Below are 21182 nucleotides of genomic sequence, written 5' to 3'. Positions count from 1 at the left end.
CAAAAAAAAGTATTTTTAATGTTAAAATGAAAATTACTTTGCAAGTTGGATAGGCAACATGCAAAAAAATAGGCATGAGAAAAACATTGCTTAATAAACCTTAAGACTTAATAGCAAAATTTCATATTTTGTGTATGAAAGCATTTTAATGTTTACTGATAATCTGCTAAATTTTGTTAACATATCCTTACTTATTTAAAAGTTATACCATGAAAACTATAACAAGCACAAAATGGTTACAAGGTCAGTCCCAGGGACTGAGCACATGCTGAAAGAGTTAATACAGAGTCTGAGTACATTATATTAAAACAATTTTCAATGTACAAATCAGTAAGTCACACGACAACCTACAACATATAGAAGATAAGTAACAGCCCTTTCCACTCACATCATAAAGATGTATTCAGATCTGGGATTTAGAATTTCCAAGACAAAGGAATACAGATTAACTTGGGACACCAAGTCCATCCAGAAAAAAACCTGCAACAAGTTGTACTACAGCCACTGTAGGCAAAGTCTGGCATCTTGTAACATGTGATAATCCATGAACACAAAGGCTAGACCTAGTGGCAAAAGCCATGTATGTACCCCAGACAACAGTATGCAAAAACATCAAAAAGGATCTCCATTTGAAAATAAGGCCAGCAGGATATGAGTTCACCAAGATAAAGCTTCTAATCAAAACTCCCATTCAACTGTCACATATTACAAGCACCTGGAGAATGAAAGGGGTGTTCAAGCTATTCTATGCAAAAACATACTGGTCAAGTCACCAGATGCAGCATAGCACCTATGGGTTTCTTTGCAATCAGACTATCAAAACAGGTGCTGAGAAATTGTCATCTTCATAAACTACATGGATTCTGGTGAGCCCCATGGAGGATTTGTGTCCTTTGGATATGCTTGCCTTATAATGGAGCCTTTTTAAATTAAAACTATGATGCATGTCTATTCTCAATATGAAATGGTCATCAGATAGAGTATGACTAGATGTAGCAACATGGATTATAATGATGTGGTGAGGTTCCAAAATCTTTTAACATAACATACTCAACCCTCTGTATGTAGAGAATGAACAATTAACACTGTAATTTATAAAAGTGTACCATCAAGTTATGCTTAACATTCATCTAGTAAAAATCTGAAAATCTCAATGGTTGATGTTTTGAAAATATTGTGAAACTATACATATCAAGAAGTAACAGATGTTAAACATGCAATAACAACTTAAATGTCAAAGAAAAGCTTAATTTTATCGAAGTTGAAAATATTGTGAAAGTAAAAAGCAATTTAGGTATATGAACTATATGTTATATATTTCAGCTTTTTCAGAATATGCAATACTACATTCAGATGATTAACTTTCTAATTAAATAACAATAATTTTCAAATATGTAATCCCTTCAAACCTGTTTTTACAACTTTGTGTACCTTTTGTGTACTTCATATCTATACACCATATATGGTAGTATGGGTTGTAAGCTTTTTTATGAAGATGTTGCCAGTCCACGGGGTGAAAAAAAGGTTGAAAATTACTGTTGTAGACTGCATATGACATCATAACCAACACAGTTAAAGTTATTTTTATACGTTGTACGTGTGTGTTACACACATAATTACACACAAGTAACAAAGTTACATGTACAAATATTTCAAATTATAAGATGATTCTTTAAAATCACATATTTTGAAAGGTTTCATTCATAAAAAACCACAGCATAGTTAAGCTATGCCTAAAGTTCTGTCTAAATTTTTATTGAGATATTTTCCTGAGAAGTCTATAAGTGAAGGAAAATAAAACTCACACATATAACTAATGCAAAACATAAACTAGTTCAAAAATACTACAGTACAAAAGTGTATCAAAATAATGTTCACTTCTCACATTTAAGAAAATGTTTACAAGAAATAACCATATCAAATGTAGTAATACGATACGCTATGGTTGATAAATTTAATTTCAGTGAACATTCACAATGCAAACCGATGAGAGTTAGTTGACTGCTGACACAAATACCAATAATCTAAGTCTAACATGTACAAAAATGCCTTTCACATGATGAAGTTGTCAGAAAATACGTGTTCATCAATGTAACCACATTCAGTGTTATGGCAAGACTGCAGGAGTTATTTCACATCATGGACTCCATGGCACACCTGCCATTTTAATTTATTAAATCTGTCAAATGAAACTTTCTATAAGCAGACCTATATTTCACAAAAGGAGTCTTTCTGATGCATATGATTTTCTAAGAATAGGTCTACATTTCACACAAGGATTCTTTCTGAAGTATGGTTTAACCCTTTAGCCACATACTTTTTCCAGTCATATCATTGCTCAAAATAATCATCAGATAATTCAGTTTCAGAGCCAGAATCATCATCAGCTTATACAAGGTCAATTGTCTCTTCAAGTGTGAAAACACTGAAGCAATTTGATGCCATTTTTGGTCCATTTTCTCATACAAATTAAACAATTTTTCAACTGCAAGTATTACCAATGTCTTTAATAGTAACATACACCATATTGGATATGAATTGGTGGCCAAGATCATCATCTGTGCAGATTAGGCTTTGTTTATTGATTTCATTTGCTCATTTCACATTTCTAACAGTAAATTAAAACTGTATTATGTGTTCGCCATAAAGCAATGGCTGCACCAAAGGGTAAAGTAATAAACATGACTAGATTTATTTCACTTTTGACCAATCAAAAGGCAACTAGCATGGAATTATACAAGATAAAAGCAAAGCTAACAATTTGTCTATCACATCAGCAAACCTCACCTCTATGACAAGCAACTGAGGCACCAGGCACTAAATGTGACCAGGTGCTTGACTATTTTTACATTTCTTTATGTTGTTTATTACTCATTATTACAAGTCTAAGCAGAAAATAATTTAAATAAAAGATAAAAGCATTTGTAATATGATTTACATTACTGATGAGTAATAAAATACTAATAAAACTCAATAGAACATTCAAACTACTACTTACAACATTATTATCGATTTGTTAGTTATTTGTCCACTCAATGTTCCAAGTTTAATTTAAGAACAGCTAACTTACATATACCTAAGGTGCCACATCCATGCAGATTACTTAGGATTTCACTTTGGAAACTTAAAACACCTTGTACAATTGTTACAATAACTTGTTTAATGTGGAAGTAACTATCAAATCACTGCTAACATAATCCTATTCCATCAACTAAGTATAATAGTTAATTCTTAGTAATACTTTTCAATATGAAAATTAACATGTCTCAAGGATATCCCCCAATTTCCACTCTGTCCCCTTAATTTCAGTATAAAGGAACACAGGTCTCTTAAACTACAGAACTTAGGATGAAATTATACTGCATCACTTCAATAAATGTATTACACAACAGACATAATCCTCCATTAGTTGAGTAGGAAATATGAATTAACAACTACTGAACTGCATATATAACACTCAACTATATCACAATAACAGTCTTACTATAGTCCTGCAGTTACACCTGAGCATAAGTCAGAATATGTTCTCCAAACCATTTTGTGAATTCTAGTAAAATATTGTTTAAAATGTTCCTAACTCCTATTTAAAAAAAAAGATAGAAATAAAACTATGAATTGCAGCTACTTATCAATTACACAAGGCAATTTACATAAACATTTAAGGAATACAAAATTTTTTATATCAAAACAACATCCACAAACCACAAAACATCAAACTACAAAAAAAAACAATAATTATACATGCACCTATAACTGTATTTCTTAATAAATAACAGCACAACTACTTCAACAATGCAAAAAAAGTGAAAACTCAACTAAAATTGTGTAGAAATTATACACATTTACAGTTGTTAAATTTCAATTGAGCATTTTGTACAAGTAATTTAAAAAAACATATGTATATACTAAAGCTTACCAGGCCCTGATATTTGTAGGAGTCATATACGCTACGTAACAGTAGCCAGAAAGGCCACAGATACTCAAACCTGAACTCCAAAATGAAGTCTGCCATAAGAACAAGTGCCCATATCAGCATAAACTTGAGGTACAAGAAAGTGCTGCTGTAAAATAAGTATAAAATATATACAAATTGGACTTTACCTGTCAAACATATTTACTCTTCATTAACATATGCAGTAATTGTTACATGTGTAAATGGTTAATCTACATCTTTGAAAATACGTAAATAAATAGTATCACAATTAGAAACATACCTGTGAATATTAAAAAAAAACATTTAACCATCTCTCTTTTGTGAACACCAAAACTCTCTTGAAGGTTAAACACACTAAATACAGCCATATAGAAAAAAAAATATTGTTATACAGAATTGGTAAAAGTACACTTGAAGGTCATATCTTTTGAAAATAACCACTTGTAACTGATATTATCAATTACACGTTTTTGCTGTTCACCTGTACATATAACACATACTTAAGCTATATTTCTAAATTATCAAAAATATGCTGCTAGTGATATATAGACACACACACATTACATATTAACAGCTGTCACATGAGCCAGCTCAGCATCTTTTGGTACTGAGCATAAGATGATCAACAGGGGGATAATTCCAGAAACCAGTAATTTAGGGTTATTTTGATAGACTTGGAGGAGTGAAATTTGGCACAACTTCTAAAACAAAACAAAAAAAACAACTAAATATTAATGAAAGTATGGCATGATGAAATCTATATGGATTATACAATGGTGGTATCATACTGGGCATTATACCATCCTTCTTAGATTTACACTACATTGCAGAAATGGCATTTTTAATGTAAGAATCACTAGGAAAATCATCTTATAGTGCATGATGCATCTGCTTTAACTTCAACACTGCATATTTGGGCTTTTCTGTACCATTAGTTTCAGAAAATATTGAAACTAAAGATTTCTCATATATAATTCCAATCCTCCTTTTTAAACATAACACTATTGTACCTGTTTTTTTATATTTCACTGTCAATTAATGAATCTTTGATTCAGCTGGTGTGTCAAATCGATTGGGATATCTTTGAATAAGTTCATCCCTTTTCCAACCTGAACCCACAGTTTAACTTAATCGCTATACTTAAACCATCACATTCACAACCACATCTAGAACATTTCAAGCATGTTTCATTGCTACATCATTTTACTTTACATTTACAAGTTAACTTTTCCATGTTTGCTCTTATGATTTTGGGTCAGGTCATGTGTCTGGTCCAGCAACTTAAACCATGAAAATAGTGCCAAACATCTTTTTTGTCTAATCAAAACAATCCAAACCTTTCTGGAATGACTCATATATTTGGATCCACATCAAATGCCAGGCTGACTTGTGTGGCAGGAGTTTAAAAAAATCTTTATCATCTAGTTTCTCACATCCCAAGACTTGGTTTTCTTTAAAAGAAACCGCTGTCTTAAAAATCCACCATATACAGAAAGTTAAGCATTTATATTGAAACAATTTTGAATATAGTAAATCAGCAAATCATCTGACAACCACAGCCTATACAATCATAGTGGAATAAAATGCATCAGAACATTTTGAGATTGTTGGGAATATTGTAGGTAGTGTGATGACATCGAAACTTGATCATTTTTGGGAATAGTGTGAAACAGTCTTTCTGATGCAATTATTCATACACTCAGATCATAAGGATGTTTTCAGATCAGCAATATCCCTTGTACTCAACATAATTGGAAAACAAAGGAAAATGCATCAACTTGGACATTCCAGAAAGAGAAACAAGTTGTACCCCAGCTGTGATAATCAAAGTACATAACCTAATCAAGAAGGAAAAGGGACAAAATTTGTGTGTAAAGAAGTTGCTTCCTTGATATACCTCAAGCAGCTCAAGAAGTAAATGCATATCAATGAATTCCAGTCAAGTTACTGGACACAACACCTATGGGTTTCTGTGCACTGTGACTGTCGAAATGGACATTGGGAAATATTTGTCCTTGTACAATACATAGATTATGGAAAGAGTATAGGAAGGAGTAGTGTTCTTTGGCCATGACAGCTTTATAACACAACCTTTTGCAATAGAAAACATGCTGTGAAACTATTGTCCAGATGCACTATCATCAGACAGAAAATGGCAAGTGGCCACATGATCTGTTACAAGATGGTGAGGCCCCAAGATCATTTTAATATAATATACTCAACCTCTGTATATCTCTAGAAACCACCCTGAAACAGAACCAAAGTTCAAAGCCATATTACATAACATATGTACACACATTTTTTTTTATCTTACATCTCAAAGCATGTATACAGTAGCATGGTTCAATCATGCTACCATCTACCTATCCTCTTATTTACCAAAGCAATGAATGTTAATGCAAAAAAGGCTATTTTATAAAATACGTAAGTACTTAGTACACAATTGCAAAACCTTTGAAGTTTTAAGAATATTATTAAAAATAGTCAATGAAAAAGTTAGAAACATATAAAAAATGATAATTACTGTTTAACAAGAATAAGTTTTTTTAAGAGTTCAGACTTTTCTTTATGAGTAGTTTTCAATGAAAACATCAGAGAATAATACTGTATTACAGAAAAGCATTATTTTACATGTAAAATATTAACTTAAATTTCAAGAATAATGAAAAATAAGGTACAATTATGAACACTGCCAGACTTTTAGATAACAGTCAATGAGGAACCTTGCATCCACCAATCTCCTTTGGTGGCAGTGCTACCATTACCATTTTCCAGTTCAGTGCAGCCAAATAATACAATGTGGTAGAATGACCTAAAAAAAAACAGGGAAAACATTTCCCTTTAGACAGAACAATGAAGATGTAGTTTGTAGCCATCAGGTAAGCAGGAAGTACTGCAAATAGAGTGGAAGCCCATGAAAACATCGATGATCTGTGGCAAACATTTCCTCCCCATACATCACTTGAGGGAGACATTTCATCGTAATAAATTTTAATGATTTCTGGTGATTGGAACTTACTAATCAGAAAGATAATCACATGTATCAAAAATTCACCATTATTTTATTGATTTAGTTGAGTATTTTTGAATTCTTGACTAGCAAACGAATTTCAAACTCAGCCCTAAGTAACATAGAACTATTGAATAATAAAGCACTTAAGTAAAAACTAGACTGTGCTATTGTATACTTTAGTTTCTCACAGCCAATGCAAGATTAAAGCATTGGAGAGCCAATTTAGCAAGTGATAATAGTTTCTATTCTGCTGAATGCAATTCACATTTGGTTAGTTACAAAAGTTTGTGAAATGTGTTTGGATAAGGAAAATACTGTATTTCATGATAGTATAAGATTTGTATATTATGATTTGTTTAGAGGAAAGGATCCTTCTCAATAACCATGGCAACAATGTGTTCTGTTTGGAAATATTAGAAAACAGTTTGAGATGAAGATACCCTAATAATTAACAAAATACTTTTTTAACCCTATCTCACAGGTCAATGGCCATGTCACTGCATTTGTAGACTCACATTTAAAATTTTATTGAACTATTATTTTATGAATGTATGTGCATAAGTTTGATATTAAATTGTAGATTATAATTCAAATTTGAGTATGATCCCTTAATTAATTTCTTAATTTAAAAGTACATATTAAAAAAGAATCCTAAATATCGATTTTTGTGTGTCACGTGGTATGTTTAATGCAGCACTGATTCAAATTGGGAACTCAAATTCCCAATATTGATAAGCTAGAATCAAAAACAAGAACCTCCTATCTCTTCTATTTGTCGAGATATTGCTACATTTACTGAAACAAACATAGTTGCCCCACCCACTTCTTTCCATTTTTGGAAACACTATAACATGTGAATAACCAATTAAAAAATCAGAATGTCCCCCTAGTGGCTTTCTCAGCCATTTTGAAGTATTAGGCTGTCAATCTTGTTCTTTTGATACAAGATTTCAAGCTGGTAAATCTTTAGTCAGCTCAGAATTTCATATTTTTTAAGACCCAATACAGCTTAGTTACAAGCTTGATATATTGTAGTGCAATTCTGTGGTATTGATAGAGTAATTTATGATTTTGGGTTTTGTCAATATGTATATATAAAACCTAAAAAAATTTATTTTGTTTCACATCCTCCATGTGCAAAATTTAATAAGGCTTGGCAAACGGCAAATGAGTTCAAAGTTCGTAACTAGAATAGATAATTATTTTCTACAATTCTTTATTTACTGTACTATGTTTTAAGAAAAATAACTGAAATTTAGGTACTTATTTTAAATAGTAATAATGTATATACGCATATGATGTATTAAAACTGAAATGCGACTGTATTTTACAAAATACTAGTTACTAAAACACAGCCAAGACAAGTCACTTTGTTAAGGCCAGTTTTTATACCTTTGGATAAAGTAACATGAGTGCACATGCACCATGTCATTGCAACTTTAATAATGTTAGCCAGGCACGGCTGAAAGTCAGTACACTAAAAATAAATATGTATAAATGTATAATGTTATTAAATGTAAGCTATTTAGACTAAGAATTTGTGTTTTCATATTATAATTTGTAGTCATTCTAGAACAAAAAAAGCATAATTTATACTTATTTCCTAATTTCTTTTATAAAGGTTACAAAGTCTGTCAAATCGAACCACCCTTTAGAGATACAGCAATGAAAATAACAGATAAAATATAAAGTTTTTTTTTCAATTTGATAATTATCCGGAGGTTATAAGATTTCGCATGTGAAATTTGAAAATGTTATAATGCATAAGGGTATTTATAATCTTAAAATCAAAATTACTTTGCATGTTGGATAACAAACATTCAGAAAGACAAAATTTTATGAGAAAATCTTTAATTAAAAAATCTTAATACTTGATTTCAAAACCTGATATTTTGTAAATGAAAGCCTTGTAATGTATACCAATAACCTGCAAAATTTTATAAAATTATGCAAACATTATCAAAAATCACAGTATATTACTCTCATCGATACTTTTGTGGTTACAAGCTGGGTGGATTCCACCCAGCCCATAATGAAAGAGTTAAAGAATTGTGTTCAGTCTTGGGACCCTAACATTAGGAATGACATTGAATTGTTAGAAAAGGTTCAGAGGAGGGACACTTGAATGATAATTAGGATGGGAAGGTTGTCATATGAGGACAGGTTAACATCTCTGAAATTGTTTTCTCTTAAAACTGAGGAGGAGATTTGACTGAGGTATTTAAGATTGTTAAGGGTATTGATAGCATCAATGCATCATCATCATCTTTTGTACTGATGGTGAGGATGGTAGGACTAGAGGACACAAGAAGTTTAGCAGAGTAGAAGTCATTTTCAGATAAGATAGTTTTATTTCTCTAACAGGGTGGTTTGCCTTTGAAAAGTATTACCTTCAGCTATGGTAGATGCAGTAAATTTAAGAGAAGGCTTGATAAATGTTTGAATGATAAGGGCTGGCCTTGAGAGTTTTATTTTAAATTTTAGTTTAGTGAAAGGGATGGCCTAGAAGGACCAACAGGCCCCTTGTTGTCCTGAAATTATATGTTGATAAGCACAAAGCCAAAACCTAAAACAGGTAAATATATATTTACTGTATGACTATACATTTGACATTTAACTAGTTATAGATAGATGTCAAAAAAAACAAAAACACAGTAGTCATACATCAAATACATAGCTATAAAACAGAAGCCTACTGCTATTACTACTAGGGGGATAGTTCTTTAGAGTTAGGAAGATAATAGTTGTTTTCAAACTAACTAGTTTCGAGGCATGTTACAAAGTCTTGATCTTCATTGCAAACTAAACATGGTCCTAAAATACTAATATAATTTCCATACAACTTCACTTTAAATCACAACATGTGCATTTACTCACTAAAGCATGTCAAAGACATTGATTTGACTTTGTTTGTAAACAAAACTCACTTATCCTGAGGCTTAGCTTTACATCCACTGTTCTGTCTTGAGCTCTTTCAGCATTAGTGTATAATAATCCATTCATGATATAGTACAGCAGAAAAGTTTATTTCACAAGATACAAGTTTGATCAAAGAAATATTTAAATTGGAAACTACAAAACACTAATAGTAGTGCTGACACCTAGCATATGTTTTCTACAACCACAATTGTTAGCCATGTATAAGAAATTTAAAAGACTAATACAGTTATTAAATTTTGATATTTTTAAAATTTTACATTATAATTAAATATGCAACTAATAGTACCTATAACCATAACATTGATAAAAAGTATAGTTCATCAACTTAATCGATTTCACACCAAAACAGCTGTTGTACACATAGATGATGATAAAAATACCATTTTCACCACTACATCTGTTGTATCCCAACTGGTCTAATGAGCCCTGATATTGGTCAAAAGGCCTCATTGAAACTGGATATAACAGATATAGTGTAGTTGACATATAATATTCTTTATTTTCAATTATAAGTTCTTACAAATACTAGTATCTAAGGGACAATATTTTTTGTTTCAACATCTTTTAATTTAATTTCATAAATTAAAAAACCTGATGTCTGAAGTACTTTTATCAAACAAATACAGAAACCAATATTGAAAGCAATCTCAAACAAATTACCTGACAAAACAAATTCTATATTTTTCTAAGGATAATCATAGCTTATTAACGTGTATATCCATTTACCACAGTATCCTTATTTCCTTACAAAAAATAACTGGAACTGAATTCTTTGATTTACAGCACAGTTGCACAGCACCTTTTTATTATTAGACTGCTACTACAACTGCTAAGATACATACCTCAGATTAACAGCCCCCCAGTAGCTCAGCGGTAAGTCTGCGGACTTACAACACTAAAAACCGGGTTTCAATACCCATGGTGGGCAGAGCACAGATAGCCCATTGTGTAGCTTTGTGCATAACTACAATTAACAACATCAAATTAACAGGTGTAATTCATTTGATGTCAAGCAACTGAGAGATATCAACCAAAACCATACTGGTGTACAGAATTTACAGCAATAAATATTACCAATGGTGTTGCAAGAGGAAAAGGAAAGTACAAGAAAAAATTATAGTCATGTGCAATTACTGGATTAAGTTAACATGAGTGAAAGAAACAAAGAAAATTCATTTTTTAGACTTTTGGCCACTATCAAGCATAAAGGTCAGCAAATAGTGGAAATTTCACTAAAAATGGAGAACCAAATGGCTTAGAAATATTTCTGAAACTGACATCAAAAACAATAGCCTACACCATGTATGGATATGCAATAATCACTTTGTGCAAGGTATTTTGTCTAGTATTCACAAAAGACAATTAAATATTAAAGTCTCAGTGATGAAGCTGAACAATTTCATTGATTACCTATGAGCAGCAATTAAGTCAATTAGTGTCTCATAAACTAATCAATTAATCAAAATTTAAATGAAATTGATTAATGTCATGAAAATAATCAACTATTCAAAATTAGTGTTTCTGATTATTATAATTATTTTTTTATTATTCCAACTACTCAATTAAACAAAATATCACTGTTAGGTTTGTTTGTAGTTAAACACAAAGCTACATAATGGGCTATTTGTGATCTTTCCACTAGGAATGTTGAAACTTGATTTGAGTATTACAAGGTTTTTCCTTCAAGTTTGTTCAGCTTTATGGGGGTAGGATGCTCATGATTCAGGACTCTGGTTCCAAAAAATTCCCATTGCCACCAAATATGTTCATCTTGTCTCTTTGTTATGGCAAAGTTACTAAGGCTATATGCCACTCTCACTAATTTTTAACTGCTGACAAGAAGGAAGCAAACTGGCTGGCAGCTTCTACTGCTAACTTTTTGGCTACTCAAGTGTTAAATAAAGGGTAAGTTGTCTTTTTGTTTTTACAATGTGTTATAATTCTTATTTATAATTAGATAACTGTATTTTTTAATGTTGTACAAGTATGTGAAAGTATACAGACAGTCCAGGGGGTATAGATTCCTACCCTTCCATCTTTTCCAAAAAATAATAACTGTATTCTTAATGTTATGTAAGCAGGCATAGATCTAAGGGAGTTGTCCAGAAGGTCCACGCATCCCCTCCACTTTTATCAGAAATTAATAAAAAAAAATTTCAGGTATCTTACACTACTGTATGGTACCAAAAAGAAAGATTAAATGTCAATATTTTTATTTTATTGAGCTCTTAATTACCATAAATGTTTTATCTTAGGTTTTCTGAAATCAGCAGAGCTTTAGTCTATAGCACTCCAGTGAAGGTCTCAGCCAATAACTGATTATTTCTAACCTAATACAGCAATATGAACACCAAATGTCATGATAAACTCTGGGTTTTTAGACAGTAACAAATTAACAGTGTCTAAACTTTAGAGATTTATTTCCATCAAAGTTAGTATTTTTTAGGTCACCTACAGCTCTTATAATAGACTTGTTAGAGAACTGATTGATTTTTCATTGTTTAGAATATAAAACTCTTGTGTTTCTGTATTGTTGATGTTCAAATTCCAAAATAAGTGAAAAATGCAGGTGGTATGTCTGTTTTAAGTAACAACTGTAAAAACAATTTCTGCAAATAGGAATACTGTTTACGAGTAAATGCTGTAATCTGTAAAAATTTGAAATGTTTTTTCACATCGATCACACTACTAGAAATAGTCCAACACAGCAAATAACTTACAAAATATACATTAACATTATTTTACATTTGTTTCACTTATTTAGGTTATTTTAAAGCTATAGACTCAGCATTATTCAAAAATATTATGTTATTATAATAAAAGTCTGTTCTTACCTGTAAAAAAAAAATACTGAAAATTTGGTTACAGAACTACACATTTTAAAAAGTTAACTGGTAGCATACTATTACTGTTAAAATGAAACATTACTGCAGCTAGCATGGAGAACTTAAAACATTGTTGTTAACATAATACTATATTATCTGAGCAGACTTTCTAGTATTATTATTATTCATTCCCTAACGGTTTTTCCAACTTTGCAAGACAAAGTTATAATTATCCAAACTTTTATGTTACAAAATAATTTAAAGTTACTCTAATTTTTATGTTTTTAACTTTAACTTGTGCTACTTGAAGAATATCCAAAAATACTAGGTTTTTTACTTTGGCTATGTACAAACTTGCCTATCAGATAAAGTGCATAATAATTATTCATTTCCCTTGATTGATTACAAAGCTTTTGAGAAACTGCTAAGTTATAGATACACTTAAGGCTCTTGTGTGATAGTAAACATAACACTGAATAACAAGTCTTCAACAGTGCACACAGTACTATTGCAACAGGCGATCGAAAGTGATTAAGATTCTCGTATTTCTAAATTTTAAAGAGTACAGTTGCTTAAACTGCTAATATGATATATCTTCATGTACAAAATTTTAGGATTAAAAAAAAAATTAGTGTACCCAAAATCTGAAAACAGAGTTTCTTCTACCTTTTCATATTTTTTTGCCACTTTATACATGTCCTGACACAAGTTTCAAAGTCAATTTTATGCAGTGGCCCACAAAAAAAAAGGTGTTTTGTTTTCCTGATACTGGGGGTGGGACTGGAGTAATCAATTAGCAAGTACCACTAATTGCCTAGTTCTACTCAGTGATTGTTTTCCGATTCTTTAGGGAGTGGTTAACCCACTAAAATCAACAAAATTTTGCTAAACATTTGTACAAATTACTAAGCCTACTATAAACTGACAATTGCTTTATAGTAATATGTTACTTTATAAAGTAAACATTTGATCTTATTAAGAAGAAACATTTTCAAAATATTTTCAATTAACACATCAGTGATCAAAGACGAGTTGCAAGGATTTATATGTTATCAACTCTGGTTATCTATATAAATCTATTATCACTGAATTGGAAGTTTAAATTATGCTACCAGTATCATATACATAGGTTAGTAGAAAAAAAAAAGCAAAAATTTGAATTTTATCATATGAACATTAAAGCTCTATACGAGTTGTTTTGATTGCCCAAAGTAGTGACATTGTATAACACTAAGGTGACATTTAAAACTTTAAGATTACTAACTACTTTTTAACTGAACACTATGAATTGTTTTGATTTCACATAGTAATGACATTGTATAATACTGAGGTGACATTTTAAAATTATTTGGTACAATTTAACTGAAACAAAAAACTGTTTCATCAACCAAAAACACTTACATTTTAGAACATGAAAGAATGTAATAAACGTTAAAGTAGTTTTATGTGACATGCAGGTTGGTTCAGTTTAAGCTCCACTGACACAAGGAAAAAATTTAGTATACTAAATTTCCAAAGAAGTCTCTTATTTTCCAGTAATTTGTTTACCAGCAGTCCTTGTTCCCATTCAGAAACAATGTAATTGTGCAAATCTAAACTTCTGTAAGTGTTCATCTCCAAGTTTTACACTACTAGTGCTCAGAACAAGATAATTCACTATATCTACTTCCATTGGGCATCACCCTCTCATTAAGCACCAGCAAAGAGGAAGGAAACATATCTCAGACAACTATATAAATAAATTGTAAGCAACGAGAGCCATGACTGGACATATCGACAAAACAGTTTCATGTTACAGCACAGAAACTGTGAATGTACGTGAACTTAACTTTTAGGAATGCTACCTGGCTTAGGAAATCACCAAATGAGGCAAAAGGAATCCAAAAGCTAAAAAGGCAGCAATGCAATGTGAAGCACATATACAAACATAATGGGATACATCCACAAACACACTTGCAGAATTTCCTCTTAAACTACAACCAAGATGCCTAAGACATCACAAAATGCAAAAATTGGCAAGATGAATCCAAAATTCACTAATAAGGTGATAGGGTACATCACAGTTAACAAGGATCAAGTATAACAGCCAATTTGCTAACGTTTTCAGAGCAAGATGAAAAGAAAGGGATTCATCATAAGGTATAAATAACCTGTTCCAAAATCCACTGAATGATTCAGAGTGTGCATGTGAGAAAGTGATCAAACAGACCTGAATGGATATAAAAAGTGATCTTCTGAATGATAAACTGGGTCAGTCAGGGTATGTAACAAAACAGATGAGAAACAACTGTTACCTTCCATACAGCCCATGTCTCAAGTAGGACTGTATCTGGATAAAAGTATAGGATCTTCTGAGAAAATACGGTACAACATATACATGATGCATCTATGGCATAGATAACTGAACCTCTTCTAATTCTACTCAGTACAAGGAAAAGTAAAAAATATGCGAGAGATATATGCAAACATATGACTATGGTTTCAACAAACGTTTCGAAACATAACAATAAACTCAAGTTTTACTAAGTTTTAGTCATACTCATCATGACATAAGATTCACAAAACAAAGCAGTCAAAAAATCTCACTATCATAAGGTAACTTTCATAACATATATGATAAATGTGGTATATTGTAACAGTATGAGCATAACACATAAGTCATGTTCTTTGTCATTACCAAATTATGCTTCAATTAAGGCCTGGTTTGGCTGTTGATGATATTATGTTTAAACAGTAGTTCTTTGTAGTACTGATACTTGTAGCACAATTAGACAATACATTATACAGTTATGTTGCCAGCGTTCCATTACTTGTTACAACTTACGCTGTTATTTTAAGTTTAAGCCTTAACGTTATTGACACAGAAGTTGAATCTTAATACTTTATTTTTTAAAGCTGTCAACTTTTCAGTAGTCAATTCTTAACAACAAGATCAAACCTATCTTAAGTATTTACTTTTCTATTCATTTGTGCGAGTCAACCTAGGCCAATATTCCTATTAAATTTACAAAATCGCACTGGGCTACTTTGTAAATAATAAAATATGGATATGTTATTGTTAGGCCTAGCTCACAATGAATTACGAATAATTAATAATGGTTTGTGTAGATACCTTCCGTAAATGCTTTCTGCAATTTTTGTCCTTTTCATTGGGCGTCTAATTTTGCCGCAGTCAGCATTGCGTCTCTTCATAGTTTTATTGGCTATTTTTGACAATTTCTTATGATATAGGTATTTTTTTAACTGTTCAACTTCAATCAGTATTAACGCAAAACTTTAAAACGCACATCCAAACCACACAAGCAAGTGTCATACGTAAATAACCTGAAAAACTTTTTTTTTTCTGGCAAACATCGAGGATGTAAACACTATGCGCATGTCAATATGACGTCAGGCCACGTTGATCGAAATGGTGTGACTTGCCTGTGAAATAAACTTTCTGAAACGTTTAGGCTCGTGAACTACATATACACAACTATTTAAAAAAGAAGTTGTTGTCATTAAGATTTTATATATATTTAATAACATTTGCAAGTACTAAAAAATCCATAAAACAAGTGTGTAGCTTTGAATAGTAGGCAAAAACGCAGGCTGCTTATTTTAGCTCAAAAATAAACCGGTTTCTAATTTTGTACAGATCTTATGCGTTTTAAATCACAAAGCACAACTTTACTTTAAGATCACAAAATATATTTACAAGTTAATTATTCAAATATGTCGGCTCATAGCATGTTTTCTTTTTTGTTGTTGTTAATTGGTCGACCATTTCATTCAGACAGCTTTTTGTTTGTTTGTTGTCACGTTCAAAGTTACATAATGGACTATCTGTGTTCTACTCACCGCAGTTATCGAAACCCGATTTTTAGTGTGATAAGCCCCCAGCCTTACAGCTGAGCAATCGGAGTGGGGGTGGCAAGACTGCTTGTTAAAAAAATGATTAAATTTTCTTTTAAAATCAAAACCAAGAATTAGGCTTAAAGTTTTTAAATATAATTATATACTTTTGTTATTGTTAACCCAAAGCTACACAAATCTATGAGTATCTAAACCCGTTTTATTTAGCATAATAAGCCTTCAGACTTGCCGCTGAGCCACCATGAGGGGGGACAGCAAAAAAAAATAACAACAAAACTGAAAATTTGTATAATACATGTTACGACAGCGGTAGTCACGTGACTCTGGTAACGCGTCATGATATTCTCGAAGGATCGGGGAACATCACGAATAATCCAGTATTTGCTAGGCGCCCTATATTCCTGTATATAAGTGCGCCGGTTAACGTGAGACTAATCAATCGGAATTGAATTGCAGACAGAGATAGAAACAACAATTGAGTCAAGCAATTTGAATTCATTTGGACTAAGTAATATCTCCTTGAATAAAAGGAGTGCTACTCCTTGATTTGTTATAATTCCCTCAACTTTAAGAGAAGTCCTCAAAAGCTTATATCTTTAAAATTCCAAATAATCCCCTAACTGCGGCCAAATGATTAACCTGCTGGACTGAGGATCCCCGATAAGTCAGCGGTAAGTTGGCAGATATACAACGTTATACTCTGAGATTGGATTCTCGCAGTGGACAGAGCGCAGATAGCCCCTTGTATACCTCTGCGTTAAATCAACAACAACAACAACTGCTGTACAATGAATCTGAGGTTCTCTGTTTTGTGTCCCATTGACTTCAACAAGCAAAACAAAAATCGTGTTCTGCACTTTGGGGCCATAGTTGGGTTATAAGATTAATGATCAAATCACATTATTAGGTTTGACAGTTTGTTTGTTTTGTTGCACAAAGCCACTCAATGGAATTTCTGTGTTCTGCCCACCGCAGGTATCAAACCCCGAATTTTAGCGTTATAGGCTCTCAAACTTACCATTGAGCCACCAGGGGGCCAGTCTGACAAGAGTTGGTGGTAAGTGGTGTTGACGAGCTGTCTTCCCTTTACTTTCTATTATTGATGGTCGATGAATTGGAAATTTTCCTGATTAAACACTCTGGCACTTTTTTACATTTTATAAATAATCACACTCTTCTCATATGTTATACATAAACATTTTGAATAAACCTTAAGACATCCCGACAAAGCACAGAAATTATTCATCACGAAAATGCATAATTGCTCAATTTTTGCTTAAATCCTACGAGTTTCACCTTCAACAAGATACCATGTTCCTTTCTCTCTCCCTCAGCCGCTTTTTTATTATTCAACCTGGTGAAAAGCAGGCTTCCACTTCTTTACCCCCCCCCCCCTGACTTTCCCACCATAGTAGCTTGGTGCTTGCAGATGACAACAAATTGACAACCAAACTTTAGAGGAGCAGAGCCACTGTAACTTTGGTGAAATCCTTGCCACTCACTTGCATTTTTTTCTTTCTTTCACAGGTCATGCTATCTACTGAACAAGAGCCCTTAGTACATATTTTTTTTACGTTTCATTTCTTAGATGAGAAGCCCTTTTGTACCTATAATCAAAATATAAGAATATGTTATTTGTTTTACCGCTTTTAGTCTATTATTTGCGACTTGGTTGACCCTAGATAATTGATTTATGTTACTTTTATGTTCTTACGGTGGCATTGTTACCATAGCTTTCCTCTCCACCTCGGTTGGTCCTGACGTTTTCACAGTCTTATTGTTTCTTCTTCTCTATTTTTATATTCTTATCACACCATCTCCTTTCGATATTTATAAATCTTCTTTCGTATATACATCCAAGTAGTCCAACACTTAATTATGAAATGAAACTAATAAAAAGATGTTCTGACAGGTACACAGTAAATGTAAATATTAACTTCATTGTTGCTTATTTGCTTTTTACCTTGTAACTTTGACTAAAACAGTACGATTTTAAGGCGACTGCGTTACATGATTATTTTACAAATGTGGTCTTTTCAGACTAAGAAAAGTGAGTTTGTTAGAGCCCCCAAACTGAAAGTTCAATTATATTGAATCACTACATGTTTCTCCCGGAACTCTGACAGAGTTCATCGTACAGAAAGAAACACGAATGTTCAGATCCAAAGATCGTAATTTAACACAAATAAAAAAAAATACAATGCTAAACAAAACACTACGAAACGGTAAATGTGTTTAATGAATATGTAGAACTGATAAAATATTTGAAAAGTCTTTAATAGCTTCTTTTACCAGTGCATGTATTCCCCCCTGTAAGCTAAAACCAAATCAAACTATAAGTGAGAATAAACTAAAAACACATTCGATAAGTCGAGCTAAAAATAAAACAGATAAGTCAAATGCAAAACAAATTCAGACTACCTCAAAAGTCGGGGTCTGCTATATGTTAAAATTATTTTACTACTATAACAAAAAATTCACGAAAAACAAGGTTAAAATGAAGGTATAATATTAACGTAAACTAAAGAATGCTAAAATGAGTTCACTGAAATTACATGTTACAATGACAAGAAAGTTAAAGGTAACGTTAAATCAAATTCAATAAAGTCCTCAAACTTTCTAAGTTCTTAAGCTTTCTTAAAATATCCTTAAACGAGACAGACCTAGTTTCACATATATATAAACATTAACATTAAACATAGCCAGACTTGGCTCTGCGAGTTGCCCATATTTTGCACTAAATGTATGGTATTCTTTAATTATTATTCAATTTGCTGACAAGAAAAAACCTGTTTCTCTTACGTTACAAGTTATCTTTTTAGTAAGAAAACAGGAATAACAACCATTCAGTGAATAGGTGTGCAGTACACAATAGAGAAAGGGAAAATTTAATAATTTACTCAAGCACCTTACTGCACCAGACTAAAAACTATGAAAAACATTTTAAAAAAAATAGGTATTAACTGAGGGAGGAGCTAACGTATAGAATGGTCCTGTACTACACAAATTTAACATATCTTCACCTCAAACAACAGCAACATTTAATACCAATCTTTGCATGATATTGAAATTTATCAATTGTATTGATTGTCAACCTTTATGTGTTTAGGGTCATAGCTGAAGCTACTCTGGCATCTAAACGGTTATCTGTATTGCCCTTAATGATACAAAATTAATTACTTACATATACCGAGTTTTCAACTGCTAAGCGAAAGAGACCTTAAAGCTCACTGTAAAGACATTATTGCCATAGAATATTAATACTTTCAAATTTGAATTTCATCTGCTGGTCACGGGAAAAGCTCAATAGACATGTCACTGCTCTATACAACAAGGGTTATTTGCAATAGCCATCCCTGATTTGAAAATAATAGACTAAAGGGAAGGCTGCTAGTGAACTGAACCATCATCAATTCTTGAACTACTATACTTGAATAGTAAAATTTGATCATAACTCTTATAACACGCTCTCGACCCTAAAATACACAGCATGTATATGTGACAGAGAAGCACGAAACATAGACCCTCGGATTCACAGTCTGACACCCTAACCACTGGATGCACTTTCTTCAGTAATATTATAATTTTTACATGCTATCTTTTTTTTGTTTCTTCAAAACCTCAACATACAATAACTGCCTGTCACCTTTGCCAACAGCTCTACTATGATATGCTGATATTTTCTGCTGCAAATCCTATTGTATTGGGCCATTTGCTAAATTTAGCATATTGTTGTTCTGAAAATGAAGGTTAGCTGTGACAATCCACAAAGACAATTGAACTTTCGCCTCCTTAGAAATTGAAATATAATATTTTCCCCAAAGAATCTCCTCAAAAACTTATGAAAATAAAATAATAATTGTGATAATCGATCCAAAACCTCATTTTATACTCCACACTATCTCATCTTAAAACTATATTTTTATTTATCACCAAAAGAAATCTAAGCAATAGCCATTCCAACTGAGTAAAATACAAAATATAGCAAGTTGCTTTATTTATCTCCATATGACCTCAGTATAAGTCATTTATTTAAAACACTTTTAAATAGTTTTTTTTAATGATTATACTACTAGAATTAAGTCTTACTAACATCTTACAGGTTTAAATAATTCCAGGTTTATCTTCATGTTAAGGTAACTTTTCTGAAAATAATTTTCACACATACTTTCTCTTTCAGTTAAATTGATCATATAATGTTGGCCATTCATGACCATATACAGCCCCATTACAAGACATCTGCCATGTTTGTACTACTACAATTAATCATATTTTATCAATTTTCTTCTTACAATTTTAGCCCGTTCTCTGTCAACCTCTCACTTATTTTTGTATTTCTTTTTCATTATTTACAACACACACACACAAACCAAAATCATGTCCTTCCATCAGCGTTCATTAACTTAAAGTGGTTAAAAACATTATATTAATAAGTATTACAGATCAACATTATATTAAAAACGACTTTGGAGCCTCAACATATCTTTTACAGTCCATGTTGCTACATCGTATCATGCTCTATCTGATGAGCATGCATCTTGACAATAGCCCTGCAGTTTAGTTTTCATTGGAAAAGGCCCTTTTGTCGTGTCAAACCTTCACACTTTCTTTCTAT

The 21182-nt window shown here is 31.9% G+C and overlaps 1 protein-coding gene across 2 annotated transcripts in view; it reads right to left on the bottom strand.

Annotated features, from left to right (window-relative positions):
* The window catches only part of LOC106462275 (macoilin-like), a 67869-nt gene extending 51836 nt beyond the window's left edge, over window positions 1–16033 (bottom strand). For both annotated transcript variants that reach the window (XM_013922175.2, XM_013922176.2), the window contains exons 1-2: window positions 15825–16033; window positions 3917–4061 (exon numbers count right to left, since the gene is read on the bottom strand). In XM_013922175.2, the coding sequence (XP_013777629.1) occupies window positions 3917–4061; window positions 15825–15904 (225 nt within the window). In that variant the 5' untranslated portion in view covers window positions 15905–16033. The remainder of the gene's footprint in view (window positions 1–3916; window positions 4062–15824) is intronic.
* Window positions 16034–21182: the final 5149 nt, after the last annotated feature.

This window comes from Limulus polyphemus, unplaced genomic scaffold (genome assembly GCF_000517525.1).
Source record: "Limulus polyphemus unplaced genomic scaffold, Limulus_polyphemus-2.1.2 Scaffold1130, whole genome shotgun sequence".
NCBI classification, from domain to species: domain Eukaryota; kingdom Metazoa; phylum Arthropoda; class Merostomata; order Xiphosura; family Limulidae; genus Limulus; species Limulus polyphemus.
The sequence above is the reverse complement of the archived record's forward strand: the minus strand, read 5'-3'. Positions and strand labels throughout refer to the sequence as shown.